General features: G+C 41.9%; 3 protein-coding genes across 6 annotated transcripts in view; 2 read left to right on the forward strand and 1 right to left on the reverse strand.

Moving 5' to 3' along the window:
* The first annotated feature begins 144 nt into the window (after window positions 1–144).
* LOC119174858 (mesoderm-specific transcript protein) lies at window positions 145–7,142 on the forward strand. The gene is made up of 10 exons (XM_075895039.1): window positions 145–468; window positions 1,063–1,220; window positions 2,296–2,432; window positions 3,164–3,213; window positions 3,313–3,353; window positions 3,412–3,479; window positions 3,587–3,688; window positions 5,596–5,672; window positions 5,766–5,826; window positions 6,334–7,142. The coding sequence occupies exons 1-10, from the start codon at window positions 309–311 to the stop codon at window positions 6,497–6,499; spliced, it is 1,020 nt and encodes a 339-aa protein (XP_075751154.1). The 5' UTR covers window positions 145–308; the 3' UTR covers window positions 6,500–7,142.
* Window positions 7,143–9,779: 2,637 nt separating this feature from the next.
* LOC119174857 (SET domain-containing protein 4) lies at window positions 9,780–13,056 on the reverse strand. 4 transcript variants are annotated; one of them, XM_075895037.1, is made up of 8 exons: window positions 12,247–12,346; window positions 12,047–12,171; window positions 11,608–11,734; window positions 11,070–11,502; window positions 10,533–10,701; window positions 10,298–10,388; window positions 10,132–10,215; window positions 9,780–10,009 (listed from the first exon to the last, which is right to left on the reverse strand). In XM_075895037.1, exons 2-8 carry the CDS (start codon window positions 12,099–12,101, stop codon window positions 9,799–9,801), a joined length of 1,170 nt encoding a protein of 389 aa, XP_075751152.1. In that variant the 5' UTR covers window positions 12,102–12,171; window positions 12,247–12,346; the 3' UTR covers window positions 9,780–9,798. The 4 variants fall into 4 exon arrangements, with proteins under 4 accessions (XP_075751152.1, XP_037281862.2, XP_037281861.2 ...); XM_037425965.2 differs by lacking the exons at window positions 12,047–12,171; window positions 12,247–12,346 and adding an exon at window positions 12,920–13,056; XM_037425964.2 differs by having other exon boundaries at window positions 12,047–12,334.
* Window positions 12,569–14,543, forward strand: part of LOC119174856 (Golgi-associated PDZ and coiled-coil motif-containing protein) — a 33,180-nt gene continuing 31,205 nt past the window's right edge. The window contains exons 1-2 of the mRNA XM_075895036.1: window positions 12,569–12,672; window positions 12,731–13,069. Coding sequence (XP_075751151.1) covers window positions 12,854–13,069 — 216 coding nt within the window. The 5' untranslated portion in view covers window positions 12,569–12,672; window positions 12,731–12,853. The remainder of the gene's footprint in view (window positions 12,673–12,730; window positions 13,070–14,543) is intronic.

A 14,543-nucleotide genomic window follows, 5' to 3' on the forward strand; every position in this document is an offset into this window, starting at 1 on the left:
CGTTACGAGTTGTTGCGACGACGAGAGGCCGTTTGCTCAACTTGAAGCTCTAAATAACCATCGCACCATTAAATGACAATTTCGATTTCGGTTTCGCCTTAGTGTGACTGGCCGCCTGTCGGCATTTCTTAGAAGTTCATCTATCCGCGAAACATTCAAGTGGACGAGAAAACTTGGCGCATCTTGCGATCTTGAACAACTCAGTGCGCCGTCGGCGCCGTTCCCGCGACAGTTTGTTTTGGAGTTATGTTTAGGCGTTCTGTGGCCTAGTTCTTGTAGCTGATGAACTTAGCACTGCCCGCTTTACTATGAACACACTTGTCAGCATTGTAATCGCTGCCTTCGCTGCGGCTTTTGCAATTTTTCACACTTATCCTGCTCCGCCGAAATCGCCCCTACTTTACCAGTGGGAAAAGGAAGACGGTGGTTCGTACTTCAAGTTCCAAGACTATGACATATTTTTTAAAGGCAAGTTTCGTTGTTATGTTGTCTCGCGAAAGCGCGGAGACCGTTGTAGTTCAGTTCGCACCACCCTTTTTACAGGGTCCATGAACCGACAACCCCACCCACCGGATTCATTTAATTGAGCTTGTTGAAGTGTGTTATACCGGTGTCGTCCACTTTTATCGTTGGAGATTGCCTCCTCGCCGCAGTTTGCGCAAAATGCGTGAGTTACGATGGGAAATTTTGATTCCGATCGGAAATGCACCGTGTGACATGCGTAACCACAATGAACTCCAGCAGCTCACTAATTATTTCTTAATTGTCGCGAAGAGCGCAGAGCAAAATGAGTACGCACATTTTGCTTGCTCACACTTTGGAATTATAGATATATATATATAGAGAGAGAGAAAGAGTGAGAGAGAGTATCGTGCTGGCAGCCGGCATTCTGGGACTACTGTAACCTTTATCGTAAACAACTGTCTTCTCGTGCGCAAGACCTCCTATTTATACTTATATTTTGTCTGTACGCAAGTGCGACAGGTGAATCTCGCTTGTGTGCTGTCTACAGCCTTTTCTTTATTTCTTAATTGTGAGCTTCTGCAACTTGTCTCCTTACAGATGTCAAGGGCACTGCAGAAAACAAGGACATTTTACTCTGTCTCCATGGCTTTCCAACTTCTAGCTTCGACTATTACTTGGTCCTGCCATCACTGCGAAAAATATTTGGCAGGATTGTGCTGTTTGATTTTCTGGGACTGGGCTACAGCGATAAGCCGGCAAGTATATATTCTCATCTATGAATAGTTACGTGAACCGAAGAATACATCTGCGACAAATCCCTAAAAGCTAGTTGAAAAGTTTGCCGTTCTGTGCTGTGTACGCTGAACCTATCAACTATACGGAAAGGGCTTTTTGTGCGACTACCTTGCTATTCATACATAAAGCTACATCATAACTATGTCACACTCAACACATTCCTCACTGAATGCCGTGTCTGTAATTAATGCTTAATCTGCTTTATTCCGCAGTAAGATATGAGAATATCCTAGCATTACTTATATTTTACTGCAATTTACTATAATTATGAGTGCAGTGGAAGAACAGTATTGAAATAATTGTGATAATCATTCATTTTGAAGTAGCAACACTCACCTGGGGTTAATTTCAGTCTTAATTTGTTCAAGCAGTACCAAAATCTTCACACCAGGTTTATCGCAAAACACATGGGAAACACAACGCTCAGCATTCAAGACAGCCATAGTTGTTTTCAAATGTGCATTGTAGTGTATGCTGACGACCTTACAGCTTGTTCATGCGTGTACTTGTACACACTGCAGCAATTAAATTATGCTTGCCTACCTATGCTTTTATGTGTAAAGAAAAATTAACAGAAAGGCTACTTCTTTGCCTCAAAGTTCCAGTTGCTGTGTAATTTTCAAAATTTGCTTATCATTAATTTTCAACATGTGAGCAAGAGATTTTATGAAACTAGTGGCTCCTGTAGCGTAATCTTAATGTACAAGTGGACCAGTATACCTGCACTTTGTTCCACTACATCAGGAAATTTGAAGGAATGTGACTTTGGTATGTTTCTGACAAAAGCAGCTCTTATAGCATAATTTTCATGTACCATGGGACCAGTATATTATAGAGCCATAATTTAGCACTAGTGGTTACCAAAGAGAAATCTAGTGTTAACCACTCCGTCATTGTGGATACAAATGTAAAACATACTGCTATAGCTGGCAATACTGTTTTGCTAGTAAAGCAAATTATTCACGAGTAAAAATTATAGTAGTGTTCATTTTTGTTATGTGCAGCTGCTGCAAAATGTTTTATTAATGATTTCAGAGGTTTCACACTTACTCCATCTTTGAACAAGCCAACATTACAGAAGCCCTTGTCAAGAGGTTGGGCTTGAACAAGGTGCATGTGCTAGCACATGATATAGGAGATACAGTGGCTCAGGAACTTCTTGCCAGGCAGCAGTAAGATTCACTTTTGATTGTCAAGTTTTGCAAAGTGATACCCGTAACTATTGTACTGTGTCTTGCAAAGTGCTACCAGTAACCATTGCACTGTGTTTTGCGCAAGTACAGACATTCTTTGAAACTTCAAAATTTATTATCATAATCCTTGGGATATTTCTTTCCATTTCTCTCCTTATTTCAAGCCCTGCAGTTCTAGCTTTTCTACACATTTAGGTTGCTGCTTTATATTACTCTGGTTAGTAAACCTTCCACCTGGTTGATAACTGTTAGTAACATAAATGTTTGGGCTAGTTTCAGTATGATGTATTGTTATCAGGTGTGCTGCTGTGATTGTACTCATGTGCAATATTCATTTTTTCATCCTGTGGAAGGTGGCAGTAATATCTACAAGCTGCACTGTTCTTATGCAGCCTATTGAATAAACAACATCATGTACATAGGTCATTTGGTGTATTAGCCATTCATAAGTGAACCGCTGACCTAAGTAAGTTGCATGCTAGACAGACATGCTCGGTGCAAACGCTATCGCCTGCTGATACACCTAAGGTTAAATATGCTCGATGTTGAACCATGAATATGATTCACTTTTAAGATATTCGTGCTTTTCTCTATTTAATGTACCAGAAGTGAAGATGGTGCCTTCAGCTAAGTGTTACTATATATCTAGTATATATAGTATATCTCTGCATCTGTCTTGAGTTATCACGATACGTACTGTTTCTTTCCAGGGAAGGTGTCCTTCCATTCGAAATTGCAACTTTGTGTATGATGAATGGTGGTATGTTTTTTGTACTTTCGCCTTTTTTAAGTTTTTTCAAATGCATGAACTGTGGGGACTTGGATGTTGTGTGACAGCGTCCTTTATTTCCTTGCTTAGGCGTTTTGCCCCAGCATCATCACCCAAGATGGTCCCAAAAGGTATAGTCTTAAAATGTTATGATAACCGACTTCTCTCAGCATCTGCAGTGTCTTGCAGATCTTGAGGATGCCAGTGATTGGTGTTGTGGCTTCAAGGTTCATGAACCACCTGGTATTCAGGATGGCGTAAGCTTCGTTTTTTGTACATTTCTGGAGTCTCAAAGTTTCACTGTTGTAGAAGCTACAAGTGTATGGACTGTCAAAACATTATTGTATTGACTTTCTTTCAATAGGTTGGCTGATGTGTTTGGTCCCAACACAAAACCGACAGCTACGGACATTCACAATTACTGGCATTTAGCTAGGGTGAAAGACGGCTACCGGGTGTTTGGCTTGTAAGTAATACCTGCAGAACTAGTTTTACTTCAAGTTTATGATAAGAAACTTAAGAAGACGGAAACTATGTGTATGAAGCAGTTAAATTTTACCCTTTAACGAGAATTAGAGGTTGTACTTTAAGCAGTACTTTTTACCTACAAGCTGTCCTCTAAATGGGTGCTATCTGGAATTTTCGATAACTGATGGCTGCTCAGTTATACATAATGAAGGCTTGTTGCATGCACTTGTTGACATTGATGGTGATTATAAGTGGTGTTTGAGAATGCCGAAGCAAGCGATCGCCCAAGAGTGGTAAGAAATTACCTCTGAGGTTAGTCATTGCAGTGGAAGAAATTGGATACAGAGGGTACTAACCACCGGCATGTATCCTGTTTCTGAGTATGTCAGTGATTTGCTGATTATAACGAATGTTCTCTATATTCAACATGTTCTTGTATGTGAACTGCCATATTCATTGTTCTTCATTTTAAACTTGAGTATTTTTATCTTAATACATAAGAAAGGAGATGACAAGGACTTGAAGAATTACAGGCCGATCAGCTTGTTCTCTGTAGTGTACAAGCTATTTACAAAGGTAATTGTTAACAGAGTAAAAAAAAACATTAGAATTCAATCAACCAAAGGAACAAGCAGGATTTCGAACAGGCTACTCAACAATTGACCACATTCATACTGTCAATCAGGTGATAGAGAAATGCTCAGAATATAACCAACCACTATACATAGCCTTCATAGATTACGAGAAGGCGTTTGATTCAGTAGAAATATCAGCCGTCATGCAGACACTGCGGAATCAGGGCGTAGATGAAGTATATATAAACATTCTGGAAGAAATCTACAGGGGATCAATTGCTACCATAGTGCTTCATAAAGAAAGCAACAGAATACCAATCAAGAAGGGTGTAAGGCAGGGGGACACAATCTCCCCAATGCTATTTACCGCGTGCTTACAGGAGGTTTTCACAAGCGTAGAATGGGAACAGTTAGGGATAAGAGTTAATGGAGAGTACCTTAGTAACCTGCGCTTCGCCGATGACATTGCATTGCTGAGTAACTCAGCTAGGGGACGAATTGCAACTCATGATTACGGAGTTAGACAAGGAGAGTAGAAATGTGGGTCTTAAAATTAATCTGCAGAAAACGAAAGTAATGTACAACCACCTCGGAAAAGAGCAGTGCTTCGAGATAGGTAATAGTGCACTTCAAGTTGTAAAAGACTATGTCTACTTAGGGCAGGTAATAACCGCAGAGCCGAACCATGAGATTGAAGTAACTAGAAGAATAAGAAAAGGGTGGAGCACATTCGGCAAGCACTCTCAAATTATGACAGGTAGATTGCCACTATCCCTCAAAAGGAAGGTATATAACAGCTGTATCTTGCCGGTACTTAGCTACGGAGCAGAAACCTGGAGACTTACAAAGAGGGTTCAGCTTAAATTGAGGACGCTGCAAGCAATGGAAAGAAAAATGGTAGGTGTAACCTTAAGAGGCAAGAAGAGAGCAGAGTGGATTAGGGGACAAACGAGGGTTAAGCATATCATAGTTGAAATAAAGAAGAAGAAATGGACTTGGGCCGCGCATGTAGCACGTAGACAGGATAACCGCTGGTCATTAAGGGTAACAAACTGGATTCCCAGAGAAGGGAAGCAGGTTAGGGGGAGACAGAAGCTTAGGTGGGCAGATGAGATTAAGAAGTTTGCAGGTATAAATTGGCAGCAGCAAGCACAGGACCGGGTTAACTGGCGGAACATGGGAGAGGCCTTTGTCCTGCAGTGGACCTAGTCAGGCTGATGATGATGATGATTTTTATGTGGTCAATGCCAATTCTTTTTGACACAAGTGGTCCAAGACCTGGCTCTCAAAGTTTCACATTATGCATAAGCAATTTGTTCTTTTTGTTTAGGCTTCTTTCTTACATTGATGAAAGGTTCGAAAATGAAGAGAGGTGGGTCAGAGCACTGCAGAAAGCCGCCCCCAGAGGTAATCAATTGCACTAACTATAGATACAGCAGTATGAGTATTGATAAAGCACCCATCTCAAGAGCTCCTTTATTTTTACCTTTCATCTTGAAGTCCTTATGATATACGGCCCAGCTGATCCTGTCAACAAGCCACCATTTCAGGATCACTACAGGTAATTCTTTCTAACCCCCCCCCCCCCCCCCATCATGCTTTGCCTATTTATCACTTCATATTTTGAAAGCATTTTTTACTGAAAAAAGAATGTCCACAAACAGCTGTAAATTCAAGTAGGGCTTGTTCATGGCTTAACAGATTGGACGTATACTTGAAGCTATAGCTAGCACATATAAGTTGGGGCATTCATAAGAAAAAAATATGAAGAAAAGAAAGAAAATGAGGCGCTGGAACTACCTTCTGTTCCACATAGGAATACTTTGCATTGTTACCATAATGATAAGTAATTCTGTCTCCTACCTCAGTTGAGAGAAGACTGTGCACTTGTGTATGATAGAGCCCTTGAAACCAACACAGTCACTTTCTGACCTTTTCCACTGGCACGTTCCAGAGAATGTAGTAATGATAAGCTGAAGGGATGCGAGTTATTCCTACAAGATTCTCTGAAACACGGGTTTCAACGTTGCGACCTCATAAAAGTTATTTTCGTGTTTTCCGCTTGTAGGAAACTGGTTTCCGGCTCTAGAATTCACATTCTCCAAGAACACGTTGGTCATTACGTGCACCTCGAAGCTCCCAAGGAGGTGGTCGCAGGCTACTTACCATTCCTGGAACACCACGGTGTCAAAACAAAGACCATATCCGTGGCGCTCCCCGACAGGTTGTTGTAGGACAACTTCCATTTTTATACCGCCTGAGTGGCACTTTTGCTGTACTGATCCTCTTTTATTCACCTGTTCGTCGGCTCAGAACGGTACAAATTGTTAATGGTAATCTCATAGCAATGCATTCTACCAGAACTTACTGTGATATTCACCCCTGTGTGCCTTAGACATACCACTTTGCTTGGTCATGTCCTCTTGAATACTCCGATCAGAACAGAGGTCAAAGAGGAATCTCATTGCCCAAGCAATGACAGTAGCCTTCAACATTTTTTTCGTATATTACTCTTTCATGCTGATTTCCAAGTGGCATTTCAAAAGACTTCTTTAAAGCATCCTAACACTTGAAAAGGAGAGCAGTTCTAAGCAAGTAAGCAGACTATGCACTGAACACTAACATTTGCGTTCTAACTAATATAATTCAATATAATAGCCCCTCTCCTGCTTAGATAAACAAAAAAATCTGCCACTTCATACAGTAAAGCATCAGATGAAGCATAATTATTTAGAAGGTTAATTGTTTGCATTTACACTAGTACTTTATTTCCAAATTTAATCTGTAAAGATGGCATGTACAAAGCGCTGTTACACAAAAACTGTAGTGATGTAGCCAGTGTTCACACAAAAAAAAAAAAAAATACTTGAAAGACTTTCAATGAAGACGACTATAGTTCACTCTGCAACAAATTTTGAGTATGAAGGTGCTCAAAATGTCAGAGAGAAAAGAGCAACCTTTATACTCGTTTGTTAAGGCAGTCATGTAACTTAACCAGCACAGCCTAAGAGATTTATTCACTAGTGGCCTTCATAAATACTGCCTCAACAAATATTGTTAATATTACTCGGCTCTTACTCTGCATGCCTTATTTCCACTAGGTACGATCATTTGTTATTGAGTACATTTTTATTACTCAGGACCTTAATTATGCATACCTCTAGAACGGGCACACTGATGGGACCTCTTTAATTTTGACTGATGGAAACGAAGTTTTCAAGACTCACGTGGGCTCATATGGAAGAATTGTGCAGATTCATTTTCTCGTCGTAAACACTATAAGCTAAGCTTACCCGCAAGGATTTCCTGCATATGTGCATTTGTTTTGCTTGTCAGTTATTGGTCAGGAAGTGCTGTTAAGTAGTCTGGATTAAAAGAATGCCAAGCCGTAGTTCATTTAAGCTGAAGCTGTGAACACGATACTTTAGGTTCATTAAATTTCCCTGTCTGTATTAGTTTTTGCACAAGAATTCAAAGCCAGAATATCAAATATGCTTTTGATAGTCACTGGGTAATATTTGTGTTTTAAATTCACCAATTCTATTCCGCTGCTTTTGTGCATTTGTTTTCTAATTTAAGTTGCAACCCAAGCACTCATCTTGCACTCTTAACTTTTGATACAAGTGTAAAATTAGAACCAAAATGAAGTTGTTTCTTTTAAACATTCCATCCACGAGTACGATACTATTTTTGTTGCTGCAAAATCAGAGTTGCATGCTTTCTCTGTTGGCTAACAAGTCATAGGGTAAAGTAAGCGGTTACTTCATAATTGGTCCTCTGTGCACTGCAAGATGTGCCCAAATAAAGAAGAATAAGAAGATTGTTTCTTCTCGGTGTATTCATTCATAGACAGATGAGCCATAATCTGGAACACATCAGAAAGACAGCCTAAGTCACTCGCACTGGTAACCATAGTTCTCGGACCTAATGCTGATAAAGAAAAAAAAAATCGTACAGTGTTTATTTAAAAATAATGGTATAAACAGTGGAACTCGTTTGCTGTATATAAACAGTGAAAGGTGAATAGGGTACCAGCTGTTTATTTAAAAATAATGGTATAAACAATGCAACTCGTTTGTTGTATATAAACAGTGAAAGGTGGATAGGGTACCTATTAAAATTGGCTAAGGGTTGTCAATAAAAGCAGAATATTGCACAGCAGGATGCAAGTGATGTTGATGTCATGACAAGACAGGAAACCAAGTGTCAGTGGTTCCTCCTCAAATCATACATGTATATTTCACTCTCTTCTACCATTCAGCAACTTAGTCACGAAAGGTCCCATGTTTCCACTGTGCTACAAAGAAGCATAGCTGCACTGCTTGTACATTTACAATTTCTTGTTGTGCCGCGTATCCATAGTTGAGTACAACCTAAAAATAAGTATAAACTCCACCAGCATCTATCGCCTTCCCAAGCGAAAAAATGCAGTCATGTCTCAGATAAGTGCATTTGTTCATTTTAGTGGCATCAGGCATTTGTAAGTGATTAATGTATTCAACTTTTTTTCCATACAGAGACATGGTTGTGTTGTTAAGTTTAGATAGGAAAGTTGAACGTTCTGACAAACTTTATCAAAAATTCTTACATGACTAATCGTCCAAGATAATATTTGAGTCGGAAAAGACAAATTTTCACAATCCAATATGCTTAATAGTGAATAGAAAGCACTTGTTCTTCGTGAGAGAGAGAACCAGATGCTATGACTTTCTTAAAGAGGTAATGGACAAGTACGCGGTGGTTTTGTGGGCAGAGCTTATGTTTATTTTTACATTACAATTGAGTAGTGTACATTCAGCAGTGACCACAAGAGGTAGCTACTTTCAGATAATACGTTGCTATTTAAGTTCAGCAGTTGCAACACTTACGCATGGGATAGAGATACAAGGAAAGGCAGGGAGGTTGACCAGATTGAAGTCCAGTTGGCAAAGCTTCACAGGAAAATAAGGTAAAATAGCAAATGAAGAAAAAAAGACACAAGAGCGAGTTATGTACACCAGTGTAAAGAAACTGGGTGTCTGTCAGAGTCCTTTCAGGTGCATTGACGTTAGAAAGTCGTTAGGGCAGTCCGAGTTTTCTAGATTGGTGAATGAGGTCAAGCTCTAGGGACATTTTACGTTATCCTGTCGGCTGGTCACGCTCTGAAAATCTCGACACTAACGGTTGAGGCGGCTACATCAGCAGAGAAGGTTTGTGCTGTGGTCGTATATAGGCGAGTCAGCTATTTCTATGAACAAATATGAATTTGCGAAGTCTATGAATCCCAGTCGTAGATGACACAGCAGTGAAGTGGCACAGTGGAATGTCACTGATGGCAATAACAGCAGTAGTGATGCAACAAATGTGCACAAATGGCAATTTGAATGCTCACGATAGTCTTGGAGAACGGTATGCTGGTGGGGCATGTGCGAACATTGCGCGCATGATGTAGCAGACGAAGATCATTGCAGTCAGTTGCCCTGTTCTATAATCGCCACAAAAAGCGTGTTGCGCAGTACCACTTGCCAAAAACAATCCAGTTGTGGGAACGCATTTATATCGTGTAGCGTTCAATCTGCTTCGTGAGAATACTTGTCTCTTCCTTGATAAATGTAGCCACTGTCTGTGAGCACAAGTCTTTGCCTTCAGGTAGAGGAGCATCGTAGTCGCATAACATGGCTTCCACTAAAGTAAGCACCAACTGACACTCCTGTTCATCGAGTTCGTCTTCACCATATAGAAAGAGCAAACTGTTCCACGCCGATCTGGAAAAGATTAGCAGGTGCGACAGCACACCGTAAAGTTGCAGACCACTTTGGTTTCACATTTCACAAGGACAACTGATAACGGGAAATCCGGGTTGTTTCAATGTACAAGTGTGGCTCACCTCGATGCCTCAGGGTGAGACAGTACTTTCACGGCAATTTTACCATTCCATGTCATTCCTTCCATGGTAAAGCCGCAAGACTCGCTGTAATGCAGGCAATGTAATGCTGACAATTGGAATGGAATGTTTTTGCACTAGCAACTACAAAAATGAAAGAAGTAAATACCTCAAAATATTTCTTTCTTCCAGGAAAGAAAGTTTTGAGGAAAAATTAGGAATCGGTAGTGTCGTCCATGAGTGCAACTTTAACAGGTGCTCTGCAAAAGCAATATTGACATCGACAGTGAATGCAAGTATTTTTCATTGCAAGTACTAAATGGTTCCGGCGGTGATGCAACTGTTTATAACCTCAAAAAAAGGCATTGAAGCTGTAAATACAGCCCTTTGTGAAATTTTCTCACCTCTTGTAATAATGACCAGATCATTTGGGTTGTTGGCAAGCACAAAGCCGTACTCCAGTAACAGTTTCCTGTTGTCGTGTGAGCCATAACTAATGAAAACTTGCTCATTTGGCTGGTAGTTGTTCTTTGTTACAATTTCAAAATATGATCCCACAACTGCAGTTTGCACCTACGAGTGAACAAAAGAAGTGAAAGCACAAAAGAAAATGTAAGCCATAATTAAGATCCATTTAAATCGAAGCATTTTTGAAACTGCAAACGATAGTACCGTAACACCTGATAAATTAATCTGGCAACAACTTATCTTTTACAGGAGCATGCAAAGGGAACACTGAACATGTGCAGCATTCACATTTGCCTTTGCTAGTTTTTCATATGGTGATGTTGCTGGATATCTGAATACTGTCATTAACAATGACATATAAATTGCCAAGATGGTAGCATTTGCGCTGTACAGCTGGGAAAAGCAACTCATAAGCAGCAATCATTATATGATATCTTTTTGAAAAATGGATGGTCACATTCAGCATGACTTACGCTGGCCTTCCAATGATGGTTCAAACAGTCCAAAAGTGGAGCTAGGGCACACTTGTCATTGTCCCAAAGGAAATTTCCAGTTTTGTGTTCACTAAAAATGCATCGCGTGTTGACAGCGGACCAAGCCCAAACAAACAGACACCACGTAAAGTTCTCTGAAAGGCTAGCAAACAGCGAGTCGACATTTTCGTTTTCCTTTAGCAAAGCCCGCAACTTTAAAAAGGTGCCTCGAATCTTGGACACTTGAGTCTGTGCTTTGCGAAAAACGCTGCATGGCAGTTTGGCAAGAAGTTTGCTTCCAAGGTACACAGGTGTCGTGTATGTTGTCGGCAAGCTATTGATGAAGTAACGCCATTCTGAGTCATGTCCTCGGAGCTTTTCATTCATAAGAAAGAGTGTCAACACTTCAATAGGTGTGAGTTTCCTGTGATTCCTGTAAAAAAGACGGAATCGTTGTGCACGTGTCACAACTGAAACAAAGCAGTCAGAAGAGTCACGCTTGTCTAGGAGAAGCGAAATTAGGCAGAACATTACCAACCTGATAACAAAATCATGCAAGCTGCTTGTCAAAGCTGTCCCAGTGGTAATCAGGAGGCAAGTAGGCAATCTTAAAAAAGTATCGCCAGCAGACAGCATCTGTTGCGTTGCCAGCCCTCTGCCGGTTTCTGCAAGTACACAGGAAATACCCAAGTAAACAGAAGTATCCATCTCGCACAAACATCTCAATGCTACGACTTTTGGGTTCTGCATTGTTTATCATCAGATATAGACATACTATAGTCCTATAGTCTTTCAAGTAGCCAACTAAAAGCTGCACCAAACTGACAGCGCGAAAGTGTGATTACAATCTTAAAGGTAAGGTTGCTGTTGCCCAGCTCAATCTTCTTTGAAACCTCATGTAGTGACGCAGAGTCATCGGTATGTCACTGCTTACAAGGATTAACTCATTACGGATAACTCCCTGCATGAAGTCTTACCGCGGAATTCTTTGACATACAACTGCGTGTGCAGTCGGAAGCCTTTTGCGGTCATCCACTTCAAAAGATCCACGCTCGCATCTTCGGTGCACGAAACCTGGTCAGCTCTCCGTCTCGCCTTTTTTCTGTGATTGCGTCCCTTCTTAGCCATTTTAATGAATCCTGAGTACTAGATTGATAATGAGTTGAAGCGACATTACCTGGCATTATTGGAGCATGCGACGCCAGGGTATAACGTACGCAATTAGTTTAAATGTTGAAAACAACGACACAAGCACGCCAAACCATGCCATGACGCCGCCATATCGTTCAGTATGTGTTCGGTTTCGTTTTCAGAATGGCCATTTACGTGCGCCTCGATTATTTTGGTAATTAGAATTCACCTCTTAAGTGGGAGTCTCTTCGTCATATATTGCAGCACTGTCACTAGTTTATTAGACTTATTATGCGTTATGCAAGTGCGTTTCTTTGCGATGATTGACTGAAATGAACGTTAGTTCGGAATCAATCCAAGCCGAGTTCGTTGCATGTTCCGTTTCGCTCGCGTGCAGAGAGGGGAAGCGGAGCTCGCGTTCTAGCTTCGGAATTTTCTTTTCCGTGGCACTCCACCGGTTCACCCTCGGCGGGTATGTTTCGCGTTTATGTTTCCATGACACGTGCGAGGGACACCGAAAATCCACCCAGGCACAGGCCCTGATGGCGCGCGCCGAGTGAAACTTGCATGCCCTTTCCTTCGTGTTCGGTTGCCTCCCAAATCGAACGTCGCTGCTGAAACCGAACGTCTGTCGCTGTTGACGTCCATTCATCATGGCTACGTCCGCCGTGGCCATGAAATGGCTTGAACTCCTGGAGAAAGAGTTTGACAGGGCCTACCTGGACTTGGACATTCTTTTGGGAGAGGTTGACGAAGAGCAATGCGACATTACCTACGAAGCCAGGAGGCGAATGTCCGCCCTCAGCAGCGCTTTCGCCCAGCTGTGTCACAAGGCGCAGACTGTGTTCGAAACCAACGAGAAACTGGAGGTGAGTGAACTCATTGCCTCCCGTTTCGTCATTTCAGGTAATTTTCGAGCACGGAAACGATGTCATCTTGCTTTCACGCGGGTTCTACGCGCGATCTCTCTCGATCGTTGTGATGACTTGGCGCTTTTTTACTCGTGTTTTCTTGTTAATCGCACATCCAGATAGTGAACTGATGACGAGGTGCTGCGTTCGTCACAGCACCAGCATGTGTGCAGTGACAGTAATTTATGTTTTGCAGCGCATAAATTTATAGTTAGTTCAGGCTATTCAACTATGAATACTAGACTGGTCCACCGTAGAAGTGTTGCACGGCGAGCACATGTTGTATTCACAAATACACGTAACTTTATGAGCTAGACTTCAGCTACCGATTTGTCATTCGCAAGCCCTGCCTTGCTAATGGGAGCCAGGTGTCACGAAAGCAGCCAAGCTGCTTTTCCGGCCTAGCGTCGAGGTGACGTTTTACGTTGAATGAATACGCCTCGACGAATTGATACATGTGTGTGTGCTTTGACTGAGCCAATTGCTCCCGCCTCTGCCTGCTTTATTAATTTGTTTACTGTGGAGCTGCTGTTAGGCTTTGCGTTATGCCGTGTGGCGAAGCCTAGAAGCAACACCAGAAACTATCATCATCATCAACCAGCTCGCGCGCTCACCGTCCTTTTCTGCTTCGCTCCCAGAACATGTGCGCCGGTTTGTCCGGTGTTGGATGCAGTATCTTTGATGAGTATAGAGAGAAAGAAAGAGGATCAAAGGAGTAGAAAGGGTCAGAGAAACACAAAGAGAGCAAGCATAACCATGCATGTTAGTATTTGGTGTAAGGAGAAGTGGAGGTGAGAAGGTGCAGTAAGGGTGAGGAGGATGTCAACGCCGCCAGCTCCGCTGCGTTCTCAGTTTTCGCACCACTGGTGCGTATAGCTGCCCCATTTGATAGATGCGAAGCAGCTCTTTGGCTAGCCTGTGTAACGCTGTCCCTCCGTACACCACCACTGCGCATGCTCGCGTCTCGTGCCGGCCCAAGAAGCAGTAATTCGTGCAGGAAACACCCCTCAAAAATGTCGCTTCCCTCCCCCACTCCCGCCTCGCAAGGCTTATTTATGCAGGCAGCGTCTGCTAGTAAAAAAAAAAGTGCCGCCATATCCACGAAGTGAATGATGATGAGTGGGCGAAGCTCCGGAGGTAAACCTGGCAAACCATGAATCCTCTGTACATTTTGCCCACTCGATTTTATTACATCGCTCCCCCTAGCGTACGTCGCCGCACTAAATCGAACGATTGCCTTCAACCAATGACACGCGCCATATGTGACATCATTCCTATTTTATAAGATCTCGCGTCGTTCATCAACTACAAGTACCGCTTTCTAGTTTATAACATCTTGCATCTTTTCATCATCAGCTACAAGTACCACCATCTAGTAAACACTACAAGAACTAAACGAGAGGTGGCTACATACAGGAGACGGTACCGCCAT

This window comes from Rhipicephalus microplus, chromosome 5, assembly GCF_043290135.1.
Source record: "Rhipicephalus microplus isolate Deutch F79 chromosome 5, USDA_Rmic, whole genome shotgun sequence".
NCBI lineage: Eukaryota > Metazoa > Arthropoda > Arachnida > Ixodida > Ixodidae > Rhipicephalus > Rhipicephalus microplus.

What these genes read in the sequence shown, in the direction of transcription:
- LOC119174857 (XM_037425964.2), bottom strand. Translation starts at nt 12,197, where the DNA reads ATGGCTAAGAAGGGACGCAATCACAGAAAAAAGGCGAGACGGAGAGCT. An exon ending in GTATGTCAAAGAATTCCGCG is followed by an intron (nt 11,735 to 12,046) that starts GTAAGACTTCAT and finishes GTGTACTTGCAG; the next exon opens with AAACCGGCAGAGGGCTGGCA. An exon ending in GAAGAAAGAAATATTTTGAG is followed by an intron (nt 10,216 to 10,297) that starts GTATTTACTTCT and finishes CCTGCATTACAG; the next exon opens with CGAGTCTTGCGGCTTTACCA.
- LOC119174858 (XM_075895039.1), top strand. Translation starts at nt 309, where the DNA reads ATGAACACACTTGTCAGCATTGTAATCGCTGCCTTCGCTGCGGCTTTT. An exon ending in TGGGCTACAGCGATAAGCCG is followed by an intron (nt 1,221 to 2,295) that starts GCAAGTATATAT and finishes TAATGATTTCAG; the next exon opens with AGGTTTCACACTTACTCCAT. An exon ending in CACCTGGTATTCAGGATGGC is followed by an intron (nt 3,480 to 3,586) that starts GTAAGCTTCGTT and finishes TTCTTTCAATAG; the next exon opens with GTTGGCTGATGTGTTTGGTC.